The sequence below is a fragment of the Anomaloglossus baeobatrachus genome, chromosome 6, assembly GCF_048569485.1.
Source record: "Anomaloglossus baeobatrachus isolate aAnoBae1 chromosome 6, aAnoBae1.hap1, whole genome shotgun sequence".
NCBI classification, from domain to species: Eukaryota; Metazoa; Chordata; class Amphibia; order Anura; family Aromobatidae; genus Anomaloglossus; species Anomaloglossus baeobatrachus.
Window position 1 is genome coordinate 517120190 of NC_134358.1, and position 20978 is coordinate 517141167.

At 48.9% G+C, this 20978-nt stretch overlaps 1 protein-coding gene across 1 annotated transcript in view; it reads left to right on the forward strand.

Annotated features, from left to right (window-relative positions):
• Nucleotides 1-20978, forward strand: part of CUL2 (cullin 2) — a 178501-nt gene that overhangs the window by 66750 nt on the left and 90773 nt on the right. The window contains exons 5-9 of the mRNA XM_075316773.1: nucleotides 1928-2033; nucleotides 10149-10231; nucleotides 12700-12796; nucleotides 12887-12997; nucleotides 14493-14655. Coding sequence (XP_075172888.1) covers nucleotides 1928-2033; nucleotides 10149-10231; nucleotides 12700-12796; nucleotides 12887-12997; nucleotides 14493-14655 — 560 coding nt within the window. The remainder of the gene's footprint in view (nucleotides 1-1927; nucleotides 2034-10148; nucleotides 10232-12699; nucleotides 12797-12886; nucleotides 12998-14492; nucleotides 14656-20978) is intronic.

A 20978-nucleotide genomic window follows, 5' to 3' on the forward strand; every position in this document is an offset into this window, starting at 1 on the left:
CACCAGGGGGTGTATAAGCTCAGGGGGAGGAGCTACACTTTTTAGTGTAGTACTTTGTGTGTCCTCCGGAGGCAGAAGCTAAACACCCATGGTCTGGGTCTCCCAATACGGAACTATAAGAAAAAGAATTTACAGTAAGTAAACAAAATTCTCTTTTTTTTTTTTTTTTTTTTAAATCACGGTCTTGCTATTTTCATCTCCAACAACAGCTGATAAACTGTTTTTGGAGCATATTCCAGTTCTATGTCCAGGAACTATAATAATAATAATTAATTTTATTCATTTATATAGCGCTATTAATTCCACAGCGCTTTACATACATTGGCAACACTGTCCCCATTGGGGCTCACAATCTAGAGTCCCTATCTGTATGTCTTTGGAGTGTGGGAGGAAACCAGAGTACCCGGAGAAAACCCACGCAAACACGGGGAGAACATACAAACTCCTTGCAGATGGTGTCCTTGGTGGGATTTGAACCCAGGACCCCAGCGCTGCAAGACTGCAGTGCTAACCACTGAGCCACCGTGCCGCCTGTCTAGTGTAACTCTCCACTTTTTTTGACTAAGCACTTCCTTTTAATCATACTTGACTGTCCTCCACATCAGTTAATATTGGAGGGTACAGCCAATGTTAGTCTAACAGTTCTGAGGGGCTTTAGTGTCCTCCTCTTTGTGGCAGCCAGCTATAATCCATGGTCTTGTGTCCCCCAATGGCACGGAAGAGTAATGTATATTCTTTAACTACTTCTGGGCCACCCTAAAATGCCAATGTAGAGTGAGTGGTTTGCAGTACATTGTGCAGCTATCGGACAGACGGACTTCCCATAGAGATGGGAGAGACCTTTTTCTTTTACTCTTTCTGATCTGGAGAAATCGGGAGCTGGTCAGTTCTAGGAGCTATGCAGGCAAGAGGCTGAATTACCACTATGACTGGGACTAATATACCTGCAATATATCATTGTCCATGTTTGCCTTACCCCCATTTAAAATTAAAAAAAAAAATAATTATACTCCCTTCCGGTACCGTGTCCCCCCAGCGGTGCCACCACTCGCTCTCCCGGAGCCCACGCTACTCTATATCTCATGTGATCGTCACACTCGGTCATCGCCGGCTTCCCTCTCCCCGTCTTCAGACTGCACCGCTGGGAGGGCACTTGTACTGGAGGGGAGTATAAACTTTATTTTTTTTATATTTTTTTTTTTTCTTCAATTTTATTTTAATGGAGCCATGTATAGGAAATGTAAAGTAGTTGTCCAACCCCTTTTAATATGTGAAATAAATGTAATAATAATAATTAAAAAAAAAAACGCTGCACGTCCAACTGTGGTTCCTGGTGGCTCAGCCCTGTGTCGGACATATAGAAATAACTTCTATGGAAAAGGGAACACCATTTTGAAAAGTCGTTTTTTTGTTTTGTTTTAGCAATCCTTTTATGGTTCTAAAAAAAACCCCATAACATTAAATGTAAAGAAATAAAGACATATTGCATTTTTTTCATTACAACCTTTTCCCTCATATCAGTGCAAAAAAACCCCAAAAACATAAAAATGACATAGAAGGTAATCCCCATGTATTGCAAGAGTTATTAACAAGACATTTTTCAGAGCTGTTAAGTTTATGTATGGCATAAACCTGAAAATTTTCCTGGTCAAGAACTGGGCAAAATGTCCTGGTCCTGAACCGGATAATGGGCTTTATATGCGTGTTACCTTTTCAGTTTTAGACTGGGCTCCAATAACTGATGAGCCTGTACCTGGCGCTGGGAGCCCTCCTCATTTCCAGCTCTCCTCGGAGACCATTCTTCTCATCACTTTGCAGCACTTTTTCCGATGTATAATGCCCGTCATCCACAGTCATAATGAACAGCATCTGGTCGGGACGGTCCGCGCACCTTGTTCTCATGGTCGTCATGATTTATCCTCCACAGGTATCTCAACACGCAGTTCATAAAAAAGAACAAGCTGACCGAGGCAGATCTGCAGTATGGCTACGGCGGGGTGGACATGAATGAGCCGCTGATGGAGATTGGGGAAGTGAGTAATTGTAATCTGTGTCCCGAGCAATCACCTGCAGAGAAATCCTCAACGTTACAATTGCGAGTTGATGCATATTATAGACAGATGGATCAGCACCACCAGACACCGCTAACACAACACAACATAACAAAAGAAACAAAAATTACCAATATGACCAGTCTTTTTTTTATTTCTTGCTTGTTTGTGCTGGAGGATAATTCTGAAGTTGGGTTATTGGATAAATCCTTCTATCTCGAGCTCAATCTGCTGAACACATAATATCTATGATGCTATTATCCTGTCCCTGCCGGCAGCCGCTAAACCAACCATTACTTTTTATAACTAGGTCGCTATACATATTGATATTGGCCGCTGTATGACATGTATCTGATAGAGGCTGATGCTATATGCCGTACACGGGTAATCACTACATAACTATAGGATAGTGGAATTTGCCATACCTTTTTTTTTTTTTTATAAACCCCTTCACCCCTGGGCGATTTTCTGTTTTTCCGTTCTTTTTTCACTCCCCTTCTTCCGAGAGACGTAACTTTTTTTTTTTTTCTGTCAATCTTGCCATATTTAGGCTTTAGGGCTAAAACCATAAATTTTAGCATGTAGTTTACTGGAAAGCGGAAGAAAAATTCCAAATGCAAATATAGTGCGAGTCCATGATTGTTTTTGAGATAGTTTATTCACAGTGTTCACTATATGGTAAAACTGATGTGTGGGTGTGATGCCTCAGATCAGTATGAGTTCATAGACACCAAACATGAATAGGTTTACTTTTATCTAAGGTGTTAAAAAAAAAATTCATAACTTTGTCCAAAAAAAGGCACACGTTTTGCGCCATTTTCTGTGATCCATAGCGTTCTCATTTATCGGGATCTATGGCTCAGTGACTGCTTATTTTTTGCGTTTGGAGCTGACGATACCATTTTCTTTATCGTTCCTATGGGAGACCCAGACCATGGGTGTATAGCTACTGCCTCCGGAGGACACACAAAGTTACTACACTCAAAACGTGTAGCTCCTCCCTCCTAGCATATACACCCCCTGCTAGCCAGTCCTAGCCAGTTTCAAGCTTTGTGTCAGGAGGATCACACACACACATGCATCCTTTTTTGATTTTTCATTTTTTCTAAAGATTTGGAAGAAAAGCGGGTCCACTGGACCCCCGGCATGTCCCTTCACACTCCCCTGGCGGCAGTGCTGTTAAGGTTGACTTCAGGGCAGAAATCCCTTCATGCCGCGCTCCTTCACCATCCCTTAGGGGCTCTGGCTTGAAGTTAGAGCCAACACGGTTCTCACTGCCTTGCAGGAGACCGGCCTCCATCCGCAGCCCTTTGGCAGGACCCTGCTGGACGGAGCACTGGACCCCCACCCCACCAGGGATTGGACCCTGCGTCTCAAAGCTAAGTATAGAGACGTTGTTCAAGGGTCCTTCTACAATGTGGATTTATTGAGGGGACAGTGATTTATGTTGATAATGCTGCTTTTTACAGTTTTTCCGGCCGGTTTCTCAGTTTTTACTGAGTACCGCGCCGATGATGCCTGATTTTCGGCCGCATGTATAACTCTAGGCCCCGGCTTCAGCCGCGGCCTAGTTTCGTTTTGTTCCCCTGCATGTTACTCATGCAAGGGGACACTGCAGCGCCGCCCGCCGGCCGCTCTGCACAGGGGACGACACTCCGTTTTAGGAGATGATTCCCTCCCCTGTACATGCCTTAGCCCTCCGATTCCCGCTCCTAGGTTAACCCCCGCCCCCCCCCCTCACTCTGGCGCCATTTTCTCAGCGTTCTTAGTACGCTGATCGGCGCTGGCTGCTCTGCAGCAGAGGGAGTGGATATATGGCTGGGGGTCCAGGCTTGGAACCTGAGGGGGCACTCATAATAGCGGCCTGATAAGTCACAACCTCTGGCTGTGCACTTTTATACACGATCACGGCATTCTGAGGGAGTTAATTCTTTATTATAGAACCTCCTCAGCAGCATGTCTCACACTAGGAGCAAAGCTCCAAGGCTGTATACTACATGTTCTGCATGTAAACTCATATTGCCTGAACCGGCACGGACCCACACTGTAATGGTCCTTATGTGGTGCCTCTGCCTGGAGTCTCCCCAGGCTGACCCCTGTCTCGGGTATTCTAGACATTCTAGACATAGCCCCCCACCTCTGCAGCATGTCTCACAGAGCGAGGCTGCAGGCTGTTTTTAGTATCCACTGCTGGTAGTCTCGTACGGCTGTACCGAGCTCATAACCACTGTGGCCCCTCAGCTTGGAGGCTCATTCAGGGTCCCTCCAGCTGCTCCGGTCGATGGCTGACCCCTGGGGGAATCTTTTTTCCAGGGGTCGGCCTGTCCCGGCATCTGCTGAGCATGCAGCCCCCTTCTCAGGGCGTTTTCTGCTCGCTCAGCAAAGCTCTCAGACCCCGTCCTCCTGACAGGGAGACGCAGGGTCCCCTGTCCTCCCCGTCCCGCAGCTCCGATTACGAGCTGACTCATTGGACGAGGAGGATGTCACGGACGCTACTTTAGGTACTTTGATCCGTCCGTAGGTGACGCGGATGCGACTGATTGGATTGCGTCCATTATACTTGTATTGGACCTCCATCCGCCTGTATCAGGGGAGTATTCCCCGCTGGCAGTAAGGCATCAGTATACCTTTAACAAGACGAGGAGTGTGTTCCTTAACCACTCCAGTTTTCAGGCGTCCAAGCCCACAGCCTGTCCTGCACATCCCACAACGGGGTTCTGCTGCCTGTCTCCCCCTCCCATCAGAGGTGGTCAAGGAGTGTACTCATTCGCCAAGGGTGGCCACTCCGGTGTCTAGACTTTCAGCCCGGATAGTTGTATCAGTGGCTGACGGCACCTCTATAAGGATCCCACGGTACATTAATTTTGTACTGGACCTCAATCCGCCGGAGTTACCTTATCTAGGTGAACACAACGTGTGTTCCTTAACCACTCCGGTTTTCAGGTCCCTGTGACCAGCCCAGGGTCCGCTCTGACAGTCGCTTCCCATGAAGCGTGATTCTGAGGACTGTGTTTCCCCTGTCCACCAATAGTGGTCAAGAAGTGGGCTCATTCACCTCAGGTGGCTCTGCCCGGACCGTTATGTCAGTGGCTGATGGCTCCTCAGAGGAGATGCATTCCCTCACAGGGACCCTATGCCCAAAACGGTTGCCTGAACTTCCAGACTTCAGTCTTTTCATCCTCTGCCTAGGTCTGCCATGCTGGACACCGCACGGCGGTGGTCTTGGCTACTTTCCTCGCTGTCCGCAGGCTCCTGTGGCTTCGGAAATGGAGGGCAGATGCCTCTATAGAGGTTCCTTGCTGGGCTCCTCTTTGGTGGGACCAGTCTCTTCGGAACCGACTGGATGAAATTTAGGAAGCTCTTGGCGGGGAGAGTTCTTCCTTGCCACAAACCTAAACCAGGGAACCTGTCCAGGGCAGGAATCAGTTGAGGTTTCGGTGGTTTCCGTTCCTCCATCTGATCGTCCTCTAGCTCGGCCTAGGTTCATAGAACCAATTGGCTTGAAGCTGCGTCTTCAGAAGACCGCAGGAGATGCTGCCACTTAGTCAGCTCCCTCCGAGCTATCTAGCCACGCCAACCTCCTCCTAGTCGGTGGCAGGCTCTCTCCACTTGGCGACGTATGGTTCTAACACGTCTCCGTTCAGTGGGGGCGGGATTATATCTCCCATGGCTACAAGATGGAGTTCTGTCCACCCGCCAAACAGATTTTTTCTGTTACCTCCTCCCGGCTCCAAGGCCGCCGCCTTTTCATAAGCCGTGGCATTTCTTGCAGGCCAATGGAGTAATTGTACCGAATCCCGACTGGGAACGGTTCTGAGATTTTTGTTTAAATCTATTTCTAGTCCCCGAAGAGGGCGGTGCCTTCCGACCTGGATCTTTAGCTTTTCAAGCATGGTCAGGTGTGGCGTTTTCACATGGAGTCTCTGTCTTGTTCCGTGTGTTTTTTTTCACCGGATCAATCAAGAACCCAAGGAGATTCCCTCGCAGCCTTCGGCATCAGAGATGCTTTTCTGCAACGGTCAATCGCAGTTTCACACCAGCGTTGACTGCGTTTTGCCATCAGTGGTCCAATTCGTGGCTCTTCCCTTGGGGTTGGCCACGGCCCCTCGAGTATTCTCATTGGGGCTGCTGTGATTAGGGTCCTGCACCCCTAGGGATTGACAGTGATCGTTTGCCCTAGACAGCCTTCTTCTCAGGCCTTCATCCAGTGCAGACTCTTAGCAGAGTACTTCGCTTACTCTCGCCACTCTAACCTATTCGGGTGGCTTGTCATTCTGTTCAAGTCCACTCTGACTTCGAACCAGAGGCTCTCAAGGACGCAATTCGAGACTGTCGGCTCTTGTGAAGCCGCTCTTAGTCGATAAGTAGTCCCTCCGCTGGCGGTCGACGTCGTTCTATCAGACACCAAATACAGGTGCTGGTCAGACGGTGGCGTCAATGGAAGCGATTCCTTGCCCAGTTTCTCCTGTGCCCTCTGAGACTGGATGTTGTCCGCTGTACACGCGAACTCCCTCCTTCCACGGGGTGGTGGCTTTGCCACTGACCTGGGGCTCGTTTTCAGGGGTGGTTTCGACCACTCTGTCTCAGGGACGCTCCTTCCTGGCCCCGTCCCAGGTGATTCTCACCAGGGTGCTGGTCTTTCCGCCTTGGGAGCATTATATCTCCACCGCGGAGCGCATGGCGCTTGGACTCTGTCCGAATCAGCCCTCTAGATCAATGGGCTAGAAATCAGAGCTGTATTCTAGCTCTCTAGCCTTCACCATTTGTTGGCGGCTAGGCACATTCGAGTTCAGTCGGATAACGTTACAGCGTTTTCCTACATCAATTTCCAGATCGGGACACTCAGCCGCCTGGCAATCTTGGCGCCTCAACATTCTTCACTGGACAAGGGACTCCTAGTCCACCGTATCCGCAGCCCACATCCTAGATGTCAAAACTGCGGGCAGATTATTTCAGCTGTCCAACCGTGGTCCACAATCCTCAGGTTTTGCGGTAGACACACTGGTTCATGTTTGATCCCAGTTTCGTCTCTACCTCTTGCCCAGAGCCCTGCACAAGATCAGGGAAGGGGGCCGTCGGGTCATTCTCTTACAGACTGACCCAGGCAGGCTTCGTATCCTGACCTGCTCTTTCTGTCCGTTGGATTGCCATGGCATCTTCCGGTCCGTCCAGACCTTTTCTCAGAAGGTCCGTATTTTCCGTCAGAATTCTGGATTCTCGGATTGACGGCGTAGCTATTGAGTCCTGGATCTTGGCGACTTCTGGTATCCTTCCTGAAGTCATCTCCGCTATGACTCGAGCTCCAAGGTGTCCTTGGACCTTTTTAGCCTTGCCGACCCTCCTGTCCCTTCCACAGTCCGGTCTACAGCTAGGACTATCCCTCATTAAGGGACAGGTCTCCGTTCTGTCGGTATGTGCCAGCGGCGTATCGTCCGGCTGGCTCCGGTGCGCTCCTTTAAGGGCGCGTCTCACATCATTCCGCCTTTCCGGCGGTCTATGGAGCCCTGGGACCTTAATCCGGTCCTCCCGGTTCCCGGAAACCCCCCTTTGCGCTTCTTAGGGAGGTTTCTTTGTTTCATCTTTCACAGAAAGTAGTCTTTCTAGTGGCTATAATTTCCTGCCAGGGAGTTCTGGCTGCACTCTCTCTGAGTTACCCCCTTTTTTGGTCTTTTGCATCAAGACAAGGTGGTCTCCGTCCGACTCCGGACTTTTTTCCCTAAGGTGGTTACTGCTTCCACCTTATCCGGGGCAATTTTCCTGCCTTCCTTTTGTCCGGCTCCTCTTCATCGCTTGAGGAAGCGTTGCATATCCTGGATCTGGTGCGGGCGCCCCGGATCTAGGTGTCTCGCACCGCCGTTATTAGGCGGTGCACCTCTCTCTAGTACTGACTGCTAGTCAGCATAGCGGTCTCTCTGCATCTAAGCCGACCCTTGTTCGTTAGCTTAGGTCGGCCATTTCCGAGGCCTACAAGTGTACTCAAGTGCCTTCCCCGCTGGGGATCAGAGCACATTTGATCAGACCTGTCGGTGCCTTTTCGGCTTTCAGGCTACGGCTCAGTAGGTCTGTCAGACGGCAGCTCGAATTAGTCTGCATACTTTTTCGAAGCTCTATCCAAGGCATGCTCTTGCTTTGGCAGACGCGGGCTTCGGCAGACGCATCTTTCAGGTGTCTGTCGCCCATTTGTGAAGTTGGGTTTTCCTGCTTCTCAGTTGTCTGTTTATTCCCACCCATGGACTGCTTGGGACGTCCCATGGTCTGGGTCTCCCATAGGAACGATAAAGAAAAAGAGAATTTTGTTTACTTACCGTAAATTCTTTTTCTTATAGTTCCGTCATGGGAGACCCAGCACCCTCCCTATTGCCTGTTGGCAAGTTTCTTTTTCCGTGTGTCTTCACCGGCTGTTGTTGTAGACAGAGGCTCCGGTTATTCCGGGTTTTACTCTATCTCTACTTGTGGGTGGATGTCCTCCTTCAGCTTTTGCACTAAACTGGCTAGGACTGGCTAGCAGGGGGTGTATATGCTAGGAGGGAGGAGCTACACGTTTTGAGTGTAGTAACTTTGTGTGTCCTCCGGAGGCAGTAGCTATACACCCATGGTCTGGGTCTCCCATGACGGAACTATAAGAAAAAGAATTTACGGTAAGTAAACAAAATTCTCTTTTTTGCACAGAAGCGCATTTTTGATCACCTGTTACCGCATTTTGCGAAAAATTTGAGGCAACCAAAAAATATAATTTGGGCTTTTGGAATTTCTTTTGCTGCTGCACAGATTACCGATCAGATTAATTGATTTTATATTTTGATAGATTGTACATTTCTGAACCCGGCGATACCAAATATGTGTATTTTTTTAACCCTTTAATTTTCAATGGGGCGAATGGGAAGGTGATTTCAACTTTTTTTTTTTTGTTTTATTTTACTAATGTCCCTTGGGAACTATAAGGATCAGCAGTCTGATTGCTCATTCTTTCCTGTAGATCAAAGCAGCATTGCTCTGATCTGCACAAAAGCAGCTCTAGTCTCACACACTGTCCTCTGCCGGCTGTAAGAGGAACTGACTCACGATAGCTACAGGAGTTATCACATGACCCTGTGCTAGCATGGCAACTATCGGATCCAAGTGATCACATAATGTGACTTCCGATGGAGCTGGGTAAGTGAATGCTTACTGCGGCCCGCTGTTACATCGCACTGTGACATTTTTCACAGCGCGCTCTAAAAGGTTAACATGCATAATTTAGTAGCAAATCCTCTCGTGCCTGATAGCCTCACATGTCAGCTGTTCAAAGCAGCTGACATGTGCAGCAATCACTGCCGGCGTCAGCAGACAGGGATTAACCTGACACGATCCACGAGGTACCCAGTACGTCATGTGTCGTGAGGAGGTTAATAAATATCATGGTGGCTGATCCAGAACAGTAAGGCCCTGTGCACAAGCCGCAGTTTTTGAAATCTGCATCAAAATCTGCATGCCTTTTCTGAAGCCAGCATGGTCTATGGGATTTTAGATTTTCTGTACATACAAGGCGTTTTTTTGGGGGTGGTGGTTTTGTGTATGATTTTGATGGAGCTTTTCATGCAGAAAAAATTTGCAACATGTCCATTATTGGTCAGGTTTAGCAGCGTTTTTTCACCAATTGACTTCAATGCATTGACTTTCTTGATGGGCCCCAAAAACCGTGTCAAAACCGCATCCAGTTTTGACATATTTTTTTTTGTTTGCCACAGTGTGCAGATCTGGTGCAGAAAATGTCTGCACCAAAACTGCAGCGTGTGCACATAGCCTAACACAGACTCTTGAGAAGTCAGTGTTTGGGGTCTGTGGACGGACAGGAGGTATCCGATACGGACCCCAACCTTTCCTGCTTGGATCGCCCATCACTAAAGAAAAATTGAAGCCTTTTTCTTTTCCTAGTGGACAAACCCTATATAAATACTTATAAAGGACTTGGCTATTTTAAAGCTCTTTTGCCTGATCACTATTTTGTGACTGCAGTTGCCTGTGCTCCACAAAACTCACCGGGCATCACAAGGTTTCATTAACGTTATGCAATGTGCAAATAATGTAACTAATGAGTGACCCTTGTGACTGTTGCAGTTAGCACTGGATATGTGGAGGAAGCTGATGATAGAACCGATGCAGGAAACCCTCCTTCGAATGCTCCTAAAAGAGATTAAAAGGTAAGAAAGCTCCGTGATCGTGTGCCGGGGACGGTTTACTCCAGAGATGCTTATTCTGCTGTCCTGTCCATCAGCAAAAGGAATAATCTTGTCTACCAGGAAATAAATGAATAAAAACCATACTCCTTTTAAAAAAATTGTGCACCTAGCTCAGGCAATGCGATACATTATTTTTTTTTTTTTTTAACGGAACCTGTCAGCATTTTTGTGGCCTTTAAGCTGCGGCCACCACCACCGGGCTCTTATATACAGGATTCTAACATGCTGTATATAAGAGCCCAGGCCGCTGTGAGAACATAAAAAACACTTTATAATACTTGCCTAACGGTCGCTCGATTGGCCAAGATGGGCGTCGCTGGTGCCGGCGTCGTCTTTCGGCCATCTTCGTCCTCTTTCTTCTCTAGCCGCGGATCATGATGCGTCCGACGATATCCACACTCACCGGAATTCAGGTCCTGAGCAGGGCAGACCAAAGCATTGTAGTGTGCCTGCGCAGGACCTGCGAGTGTGTATGACATAGGACACGTCATACACACAGGAGTCAGAAGGAGGATGAAGATGGCCAAAAGAGGCGGCACCCATATGGCCAACTGCGCGACCGTTAGGTAAGTATTATAAAGTGTTTTTTATGTTCTCACAGCGGCCTGGGCTCTTATATACAGCATGTTAGATTGCTGTATATAAGAGCCCGGTGGTGGTGGCCGCAGCTTATAAGCCAAAAAAGTGGCAACAGCTTCCCTTTAATATAAATTGAGAAACGCTATGTAAAATGCATATAGAGCACATAAAGCTAAAGATGAACTTAAAATATTCACCATTATTGTACTTGTCTATGTATGCCCCTTTTTCACATGTAAAGCGCCATGGAATAAATGGTGCAATAATAATAATAATTAATGAACCAAATCAATTTTTATGATTTAGTTAGTGATCACTAGTTTGGAGCGCCCCGTGAAAGTTGGGGTCTCATAGCTTTCTCTTTCCTTCCAATTATCTGTCCTTGTCGCTGCAGCTTGGGATAAGATCTGTTCACTGAGACTTCTATGGCCGGAAATCTTCAATAGATCTTTTTATTAATATGTTACATTGCGCCATATTAGCACGATTGTGTTCAAAATAATAGTCTGTAAATGCTCTATATAAAACATGGTTTATCAGTTTCAGGAAACCCCTTTGCCCCAGATGCAGATTAACAAAAAAATAACAAAAAAATCAAACTGGCTCACTCACCCTCCCTGGGTCCATCGCTGAGTATCTGCTGCCTCCAGTGTCTTCTGGACCCTGACTACCCTCAGTCAGCTCAGCGGCTGTGCCCGAGATGAGGGGATGAGCCGTTCTGAGTCGCTGCACTCACTGATTGGCTGCAGTCTTGTCAATGTGATGTCAGCGCTGCAGACAGTTCTGCAGACAGGCAGTTTTGTTTGTTTTCTTTCGTTTTTGGTTTGTTTGTTTTTTTTGGGGTTTTTTTTACAAAAAAACTGCAACCAGGGCACTGCATTTTTACTAATCTGAAAAAACCTTTTACTGCTAAAATGGCTGCAATAAAATGTCACGTAACCGCAGCGCTGCCATCTGAGGAAGAGTGCCAGGTGTGTGTGGTTTTGTTGTTTTGTTTTTTTTTTTCTTATCCCTTTAACTGATAAAGCAAGCTATTCTCAAGTTTACAAGTTATTCCCTATTGGTTGGATAGGGGATAACTTATCGATTACTGGGAGTCTGACTGATCTTGAGAATAGGGCTTTGAGATTTCTGCGTGAATGAAGTGAAGGTGGATCATGCGCACTTCCACGCCATCCATTCATTGTTGTAGGAGTGCCGAAGACCAACTGAGCGCAGCGCTCTGTTATTCCTGGCTGCCCAAGTGTGAATGAATGAATGAAACGGCAGTGCACATGATCAACCACTGCTCCCTTTAGATCCCAGTTCTCGGGATCGGTTCGGGTCCCAGTGGTCTGACACACGGTGATCGGAAAGTTATCTCCTAGCCAATGCATAGAATATAACTTGACAAGAATTAACTCTTTTAGTTTAGAAGTGGTTTTCCAAAAGTGGACAACCCCTTTAATCTCCTAAAAAAAAAAAAAAAAATTAGAATAAATAGTAATGTAACAGTGAAATGCTTCAGTCATATTGCTATGAATATTAATAAAAATGTATGCAAGACTGATGTAAAGCAGTGCGGAAATCCGGATGTCTGCCGCTGTCATTCGCGGTGATATCATCACATCTGTGAAAAGTGGATGGATGTATCCTCACCAGGATTGTCATCTACAGCTGCTGAGGAGCGTTCCTTCCTGTCCTGAAAAGAAGAGGATATATACTGTATGTGTATATATGTATATGCAGAGGTCCCAGTGATCAGACCCCCTGCGATCTTCAGCTTATCCCCTATCCTGTATGTGCTAGCCCGGGAGTAATTTTTTAGTTTGCCTTGTCCGTTATTTTCACAAGTTGTCCTTACTTTTCAGTGATCGATGTGGGGAAGACCCAAATCAAAAAGTAATCCACGGGGTTATCAACTCCTTTGTTCATGTTGAACAGTATAAGAAAAAATTTCCCTTAAAGGTACCGAAGTCTTGTAGCTTCCAGTTTTGCTATTGTGTGTTTTGCCGTGTTCCTTCCACTTTCTGATTAAGCTTTTTCTTCTTTTTTTAGTTTTATCATGAAATTTTTGAGTGGCCTTTTCTGGCTGAAACAGGGGAGTATTACAAACAAGAAGCTTCAAATTTATTACAAGAGTCAAACTGCTCACAATATATGGAAAAAGTAGGTATCACTCATATACTTTTCTTACTACTATTAACAATTACATGGATATTCCCAGAACTTTATCTATAGACCTATCCTTTTCAGGTTGGTGGTTGTCAGACTCCTCACACCCCCCTTACTGATTAGTCCCACCCCCCCATCCTGCTGTCTTATTCACCATCCTCTGATCTAGAACTGCGCTTCCACCATTACTCCTGCTGTCTTATTCACCCTCGTCGGATCTAGAACTCAGCTTCCACCATTACTCCTGCTGTCTTATTCACCCTCGTCGGATCTAGAACTGAGCTTCCACCATTACTCCTGCTGTCTTATTCACCCTCCTTGGATCTGGAACTGAGCTTCCACCATTACTCCTGCTGTCTTATTCACCCTTCTCTGATCTAGAACTGAGCTTCCACCATTACTCCTGCTGTCTTATTCACCCTCCTCTGATCTGGAACTGAGCTTCCACCATTACTCCTGGTGTCTTATTCACCCTCGTCGGATCTAGAACTCAGCTTCCACCATTACTCCTGCTGTCTTATTCACCCTCGTCGGATCTAGAACTGAGCTTCCACCATTACTACTGCTGTCTTATTCACCCTCCATGGATCTAGAACTGAGCTCCCACCATTACTACTGGTGTCTTATTGTCTGCAGCGGTGATGTATTGACATGCAGTGAGCTCAGCCGCTGATGTCATCTACTCAGACAGAGCCGCTGCGCTCATTGGGTGCATTGCTGTCAATGTCACATCTGCAATGCAAACAAAAACTAGAGCAATGGGAGAGACCTGGGTAGGGTGAGTAAAGCACTGTTTTGTCATTTTAAAACAAACAGCGCCTGGGGACAGGAATTTTCTGGAGATAGATAACTGCGGTGAGGGAATGTGACACCCTAGAAGTAGGACAGCTCTGTGTAGTGACCATGAATGGTACTGCGTGCTGTCTCCTGTTCACTTCTATGGGAAAGAGTCTGCAGTACCATTCATGGCCACTATACGGAGCTGTGCAACTTGCATGGTGTCATAGTTTCTTCCTCAAGAGTCAGACTTTACCAAACTGATATTGATTGGTTATCCGTATTATTGTTTCAGAAAGTCTCCTTACCCACTTCCGGACTGCCCATAGACTTTAAATGTCCGGGCGGTTCGGCCCGCACTCTGCAGTAACAGTCTAAAACTTAATTACATGGGAACACAATGAGATGCAATTGTATAGCCGGGAAAATGGGGCTGGCCACACAACCCAGTCTGCTGGCAGCGATCCTCCCCCATATACATGCCCAGTCAGCCAAGCCACATAGACCTGTTCATGGAGTGGGAGATCAGCGGCTGCCAGACGTCCTGTGCTGCTTATCTCAGGAAGTGGGGTCGTATCCACCGACTGGAACATTTGGGGAATGCAAATTTAATAGTGCAGTTGTCTTTGTTTCCTTTATATGAACAGTTTGTATTAAATGTCTGTCATGTTTTGTTTTTTTTTTTTTGTTTTTTTTATATATATCCATTTAGATTTTAGGTAGATTAAAAGATGAAGAGATTCGATGTAGAAAATATTTAAACCCCAGTTCATACACAAAAGTGATACATGAATGCCAACAGAGAATGGTCGCCGACCACTTGCAGTTCCTACATGCAGAATGTCACAATATCATTAGGCAAGAAAGGAGAAGCGGTAAGTGAATATTGTTGTATTTGTTATTACATTGTTAAAAGCGGTGTGACATTACCGTGGCCGGCCGCAGTCTCCCTGAGTGATTGGCTGTGGGCGGTGTTTCACCGCTCGTCACAGCCCAGCGTGTCTCCTTCTTGCAGCGCTTTGCTGTGAGGGAGGAGGGACCTGATGGGCTGTCACGCTGGGCTGTGCTGAACGGTGAAACACCGCCCACAGTCAATCACTCACGGAGACTGCGGCCGGTCGCGGTGATGTCACATGATCAGGAAGTTGACGTGACCTCACCGGATCCCCAAGGTCACGGAGCCTGGAGATCAGGCGATGGGGAACAGTGGTGAGCAATAGCGCCTCTCACAGGCACTGTTGCCTACATAAGGTGTTTGAGAGACACATTGTTTCTCAACATATCAATCTAGCAAATAATAAATATGGGTGAAACACTTCTTTAAGTTTATCTATTATACATTGAATGAAATCCCATTTAAAGGGAACTTTCTTTGTCGCTCCATTGGGAGACCCAGACAATTGGGTGTATAGCTTCTGCCTCCGGAGGCCACACAAAGTATTACACTTTAAAAAGTGTAACCCCTCCCCTCTGCCTATACACCCTCCCGTGCATCACGGGCTCCTCAGTTTTATGCTTTGTGTGGAAGGAGGCACACATCCACTCATGCATTCTCATTTTAGTTATATCGGTTGGAAGAAAAGTGGGCCCTCACGGGGCCCCCGGCATGTTCCCTTCTCACCCCACTACGTCGGCGGTGCTGTTAAGGTTGAGGTACCCATTGCGGGTACAAAGGCCGGAGCCTCATGCCGTTTTCCTTCACCATCCCTTAGCGGCTCTGGGAGAAGTGGGATCCTGACCGGTCATCCATTTACTGGGACCGTGCTCCCTCCGCAGCCCCTGTGGGAATCTGCCGGACAGGAGTCTATTTATCCTCAGGGACCGGGCCCTGCATCTCTAAGGTACTCTGTGTCCCCATGGGGGCTGTGCATGGAGCGCCTTCATCCCGGACGCTGCAGCAGCTGCTGAATTGTGAAGACCGGCGGACTTCCGCGCCTGCTTGTCGGAGGCGGTCTTAAATTTAGTCCCCGGCTTCATTGCGGCCTAGTACCAAAACTCCCGCCCCCGGGACTGTCTGTCAGGGGTAAGGGCGGGACTGCCGACCTGACGTCGGAGGTGAGGGCCGGAGCATGCTGTATGTTTCCTCCCCCCTCACTGATCACTGTGGGGACCCCAGATTCCCGCACTTTTCTAGCGCCGCCCACGGCTCCACTCCTCCCCAGAGAGCTCCGGCAGCCATTTTTTTGGCATTCTGCCGGTGGAGGATTTCCAGGAAAGAGCTCTGCAACTCTGGGAGACCTAGGGCAGGGAATCTGGAGGACACACGCTCCGCTTTTTAGCGGTCGGTAAGCCACACCGGTCACCCGGTGCTGGTCCCCTTAGGGTGCCGGAATAGATACTATATATATATATATATATATATATATATATATATATATATATATATATATATATATATATATATATATATATATATATATATATATATATATATATTATATATATATTTCTGTTCGGTCGGGCTATATACCTTTTCCCATATACCCTCAGTGATCACTCTCCTAGGAGACAACAGCATGTCGTCCACAAGGAGCAAGGGTGCTAAGGCACAGGGTTATTTTGCGACCTGTACCTCTTGTGCGGCTATGTTACCTGCGGGTTCCACCTACCCTCACTGTGAGCAATGCTCGACCCCTGTTTTGCTTGCTCAGCCGGAGCCTCGGTCACTAGTGGGCCCCTCGGCTCAGGTAGACCCCCCTGCTCCCCCTGTCCAGGCGGCAGGGACAGAGTTTGCCGTTTTTGCTGAGAAACTCTGAGTCACTTTCACAATGCATGGCTCAGTCTATGGACAAATGGTCTGCCAAGCTGCTAGAAGCTTTGCAGTCCAGACCGGTCCTTACACAGGCCCCGGGCCCTGTTGGATCGTCGCCTCCAGGCCCCTCTGTCCGCGCCGCAGCGCGCTCCCAGGGGGGGCTCTAGGTCTCACGTGGAGGACTCCTGCCCGGACCACAGTCCCAGACCGGCTAAGCGGGCTCGCTGGGAATCTTCCCCGACTTCTTCACGCTGCTCGGGTTCCCAGCTTGAGGACTCTCTGGAGGACGAGGCGGACGTCGCAGCTCAGGGCTCTGACCCTGACGTTGCTCTCAATCTTGATACACCTGAAGGGGACGCCATAGTAAATGACCTTATCTCGTCCATCAACCAGGTGTTAGATCTATCTCCCCCGCCGCCACCTGTAGAGGAGTCTACTTCTCAGCAGGAGAAACACCAGTTTCGGTTTCCTAAACGTACACGGAGTGCGTTTCTTTGTCGCTCCATTGGGAGACCCAGACAATTGGGTGTATAGCTATTGCCTCTGGAGGCCACACAAAGTATTACACTTAAAAGTGTAAGGCCCCTCCCCTTCTGGCTATACACCCCCAGTGGGATCACTGGCTCACCAGTTTTGTGCTTTGTGCGAAGGAGGCAACACATCCACGCATAGCTCCACTTTTTAGTCAGCAGCAGCTGCTGACTATGTCGGATGGAAGAAAAGAGGACACATATAGTGTCCCCAGCATGCTCCCTTCTCACCCCACTGTATGTCGGAGGTGTTTGTAAGGTTGAGGTACCCATTGCGGGTACGGCGGCAGGAGCCCACATGCTGATTCCTTCCCCATCCCTTTTTACAGGGCTCTGGGTGAAGTGGGATTTACCGGTCTCCAGGCACTGAGACCGTGCTCCATCTACAGCCCCTGGAGAAGATGCTGGATGGAGCGGAGTACATCAGGGACATGGCCCTGCTTCCTCAAGGTACTCTGTGTCCCCGTGCATTTGGCGCTCACACCGCAGCATGCTGGGTGTTGTAGTGCGCCGGGGGACATCAGCGCTGCGGCGCCTGTGCCATGGCCTCATTCAGCTTTGCTGAAGCAGGCTCACTTATGGGAATTGGTCGCGCCGGCCGCTGGGACTGCGGCGCGGCTGGCACTTGTAGTGCGCCGGGGACTTCAGCGCGGCCTGCGCTTTTACGGCGGCCGCGCTGATAACTAGAGTCCCCGGCTTTTGCGGCCTGCTTCCGTTCGTTCCCGCCCCCAGACCTGCCAGTCAGGAGAGGGGCGGGACGCTGGCCACTTCCAGGAATCGGTCGCGCCGGCCGCTGGCAGCGGCGCGGCTGGCACTTGTGGTGCGCCGGGGACTTCAGCGCGGCCCGCGCTTTTACGGCGGCCGCGCTGATAACTAGAGTCCCCGGCTTTTGCGGCCTGCTTCCGTTCGTTCCCGCCCCCAGACCTGCCAGTCAGGAGAGGGGCGGGACGCTGGCCACTTCTATGAATCGGTCGCGCCGGCCGCTGGAACTGCGGCGCGGCTGGCACTTGTGGTGCGCCGGGGACTTCAGCGCGGCCCGCGCTTTTACGGCGGCCGCGCTGTTAACTCGAGTCCCCGGCTTCTGGGCCTAGTCTCCCTTCGTTACCGCCCACAGCCCTGACAGTCAGGGTAGGGGCGTGACGCTGCATAGAGCAGAGCTGAGAGCTGGAGTATGTTTTGCATACTCCACCCCTCTCACTGTGTGCACTGTGAATCCGGATTCCCGCACTTTCTCAGGCACGCCCACGGCTTCCTTCTCTACAAGGACACCGGCAGCCATTAGTGTCAGTTTCTGTACGATACAGAGACAAGTGTGGAAGACCCTGGCATTCTGATAGTCACACAATCGCTGTAACATGCGTTAAGCAGCACCTGTGGTGCTAACCCCACTAGTGCAGAAGTGCACTTATAGATATGCTTGTACTATATACATTGCACTGTTTGGTCGCACGTTGTATATACCCTCCTGGATTATGCGGAGGAGTTATCAGCATATTCTCTGTGTAAAACAAAGGTGCAGAACCACATGTTTTTCTATACAGCTGGTACAGCATGTACGGCTATACGGCCGGCAGGTACATAGACTCCCATTGTATGCACTAATGGCCAGGGGATGAGGACGGTGTCTGCAGTATTTACTGACAGTTTTTCTGAGACTATGGCTATGATACTAGAAGCCTAGCAGTCCGGACATGTCTCTCACAATATGGGCACTGTTGAATCATTGATCCATGGCCCCCCTCAGTGTGAATAACTAACAGCTCCGGGAATGTCACACGCATCCCAGAGTCACGGCTCTGCACGGACGTCAGTCCCAGACAGCCTAAGTGGGCTCGCTATGAGCGGCCTCGGTTTCATCAGGGTCCTAACAGAAGGACTCGCTGTGTAATGAGGCGGAAGTAGCGGCTCAGGATTCTGATCCTGAGACCGCTCTCAATCTGGATACACCTGATTGTGACGCCATAGTAAATAATCTTATAGCGTCCATCTATAGAATGTGGGTTATTTCTCACAGCTCCTCCAGTGGAGGAGTCAGCTTCACGTATTTTTCTGGACCACTCTGCCTTCAGAGAGGCAGTCCAGGAACACCACGCTTATCCAGATATGCGCTTCTCCAAACGGCTTAGGATACACGTTATCCCTGACCCCTGACTTGGTCAAGGACTGGACCCAATGTCCCGAGCGGCATCCTCCAATCTCCAGGCTTGTAGCTAGATCCATAGTTGCAGTGGGAGATGGAACTGCAAACTCAAAGATGCCACTGACAGACAGATGGATCTCTGGTCGAAAGCCATCTATGAGGCTGTCGGCGCACCGTTGGCTCCGGCATTCTCTCCCTTGGGGCACTCCAAGCTATTTCAGCTTGTCTTACACAGATTGACACGGTTACACGTACATCTGTGCCGCAGGTGGCATCCTTAACCTCTCAAATGTCTGCATTTGTTTCTTACGCGAGACCGACTGTTTGGTGAGCGTTGGATGTAACCATCAAACAGTCCAGGGGTAAGGATTCATCCTTTCCTCAGCCCGGACACAACAAACCCCAACAGAGCAAGAGGCAGTCGGGGTTTTCGGCCTTTTCGAGGCTAGGGCAGGTCCCATTTTTCCTCGTCCAATGTGGACTCAAAAGGATCAGAGGAGCTAAGATTCTTAGCGGGCTCAGTCTCGCCCAAAAAAGCGACAGTCTGAAAACCCGCTTCCAAGGCGGCTTCCTCATGACTTGCGGCCTCGGTCGGTAGCAGGCTCTCCCGCCTTGGCGATATTTAGCTGCCATAGGTCAATGACCATTGAGTGTGAGACATTCTGTCTCACGGGTACAGGATAGAGCTCACTTCTCGTCCTCCAACTCGATTCTTCAGAATTTCTCCACCTCCCGGCCGGGCCGCTGCTCTTCTGCAAACAGGGTGCACTCTATAGGCAGAAAGAGTGATGACCCCCGTTCCTCTTCAGGAACAAGGTCACGGTTTTTACCCCAAATTCTTTGCGGTACCTATAACAACGGGCCGTTCCGTCCCGTTCTGGATCTAAGAATGCTCAGCAAGCTCGGGGACACCAGGCGGTTCCGGATGGAATCCCTCCGCCATGTCATCGCCTCAAGGTCCCAAGGATATTTCCTAGCATCATTAGGCATCAAGGATGCTTATCCACACGTGCCGATTGATCCAGAGCACTAGCGTTTCTACGCTTCGTTATAGGAGACGAACACCCTCTGTTCGTAGCTCTACCTTCCGGCTAGCGACAGTCCAACTGGTCTTCGCCAAGGTCAGGGCAGCAGTAGTCACAGTCCTGCACTCTCAGGGTCACTCTGTGGTCCCGTATTTAGACGATCTACTTGTCAAGGCACTCTCTTAGGAAACATGCCAACACTGCCCGAACGTTGCGCTGGAGACTCTCTAGAGTTTTGGGTGGATCATCAACTTTTTAAAGTCAGATCCGACCCCGACCCTATCGATAACATATCTAGGCATAGAGTTTCTTACTCTCTCAGCGATAGTGAAGCTGCCGCTAGACAAACAGCATTCACTACGGGCTGCAAGCTCTTCTTTAAGAACCAGTCGCACACATTGAGACGCCTCATGCACTTCCTACGTAAGATGGTAGCAATGGAGGCAGTTCCTTTCGCGCAGTTTTACTGCGTCCACTACAATGGGACATTCTCCGCCAATGGGACGAGGAGTCGACGTCCCTCAACAGAGTCGTCGTTCTTTCTCAGGCGGCCAAGGAATCTCTACGGTGGTGGCTTCTTCTCACCTCTTGGTCAAAAAGAAGGTCCTTCCTATCCCCGTCCTGGGCGATAGTTACGACAGACGCGAGTCTATCAGGGTGGGGAGCAGTTTTTCTCCACTACAGCGCTCAGGGTACGTGGACTCAGCAAGAGTCCACTCTTCAGATCAATGTTCTTGAACACAGAGCAGTG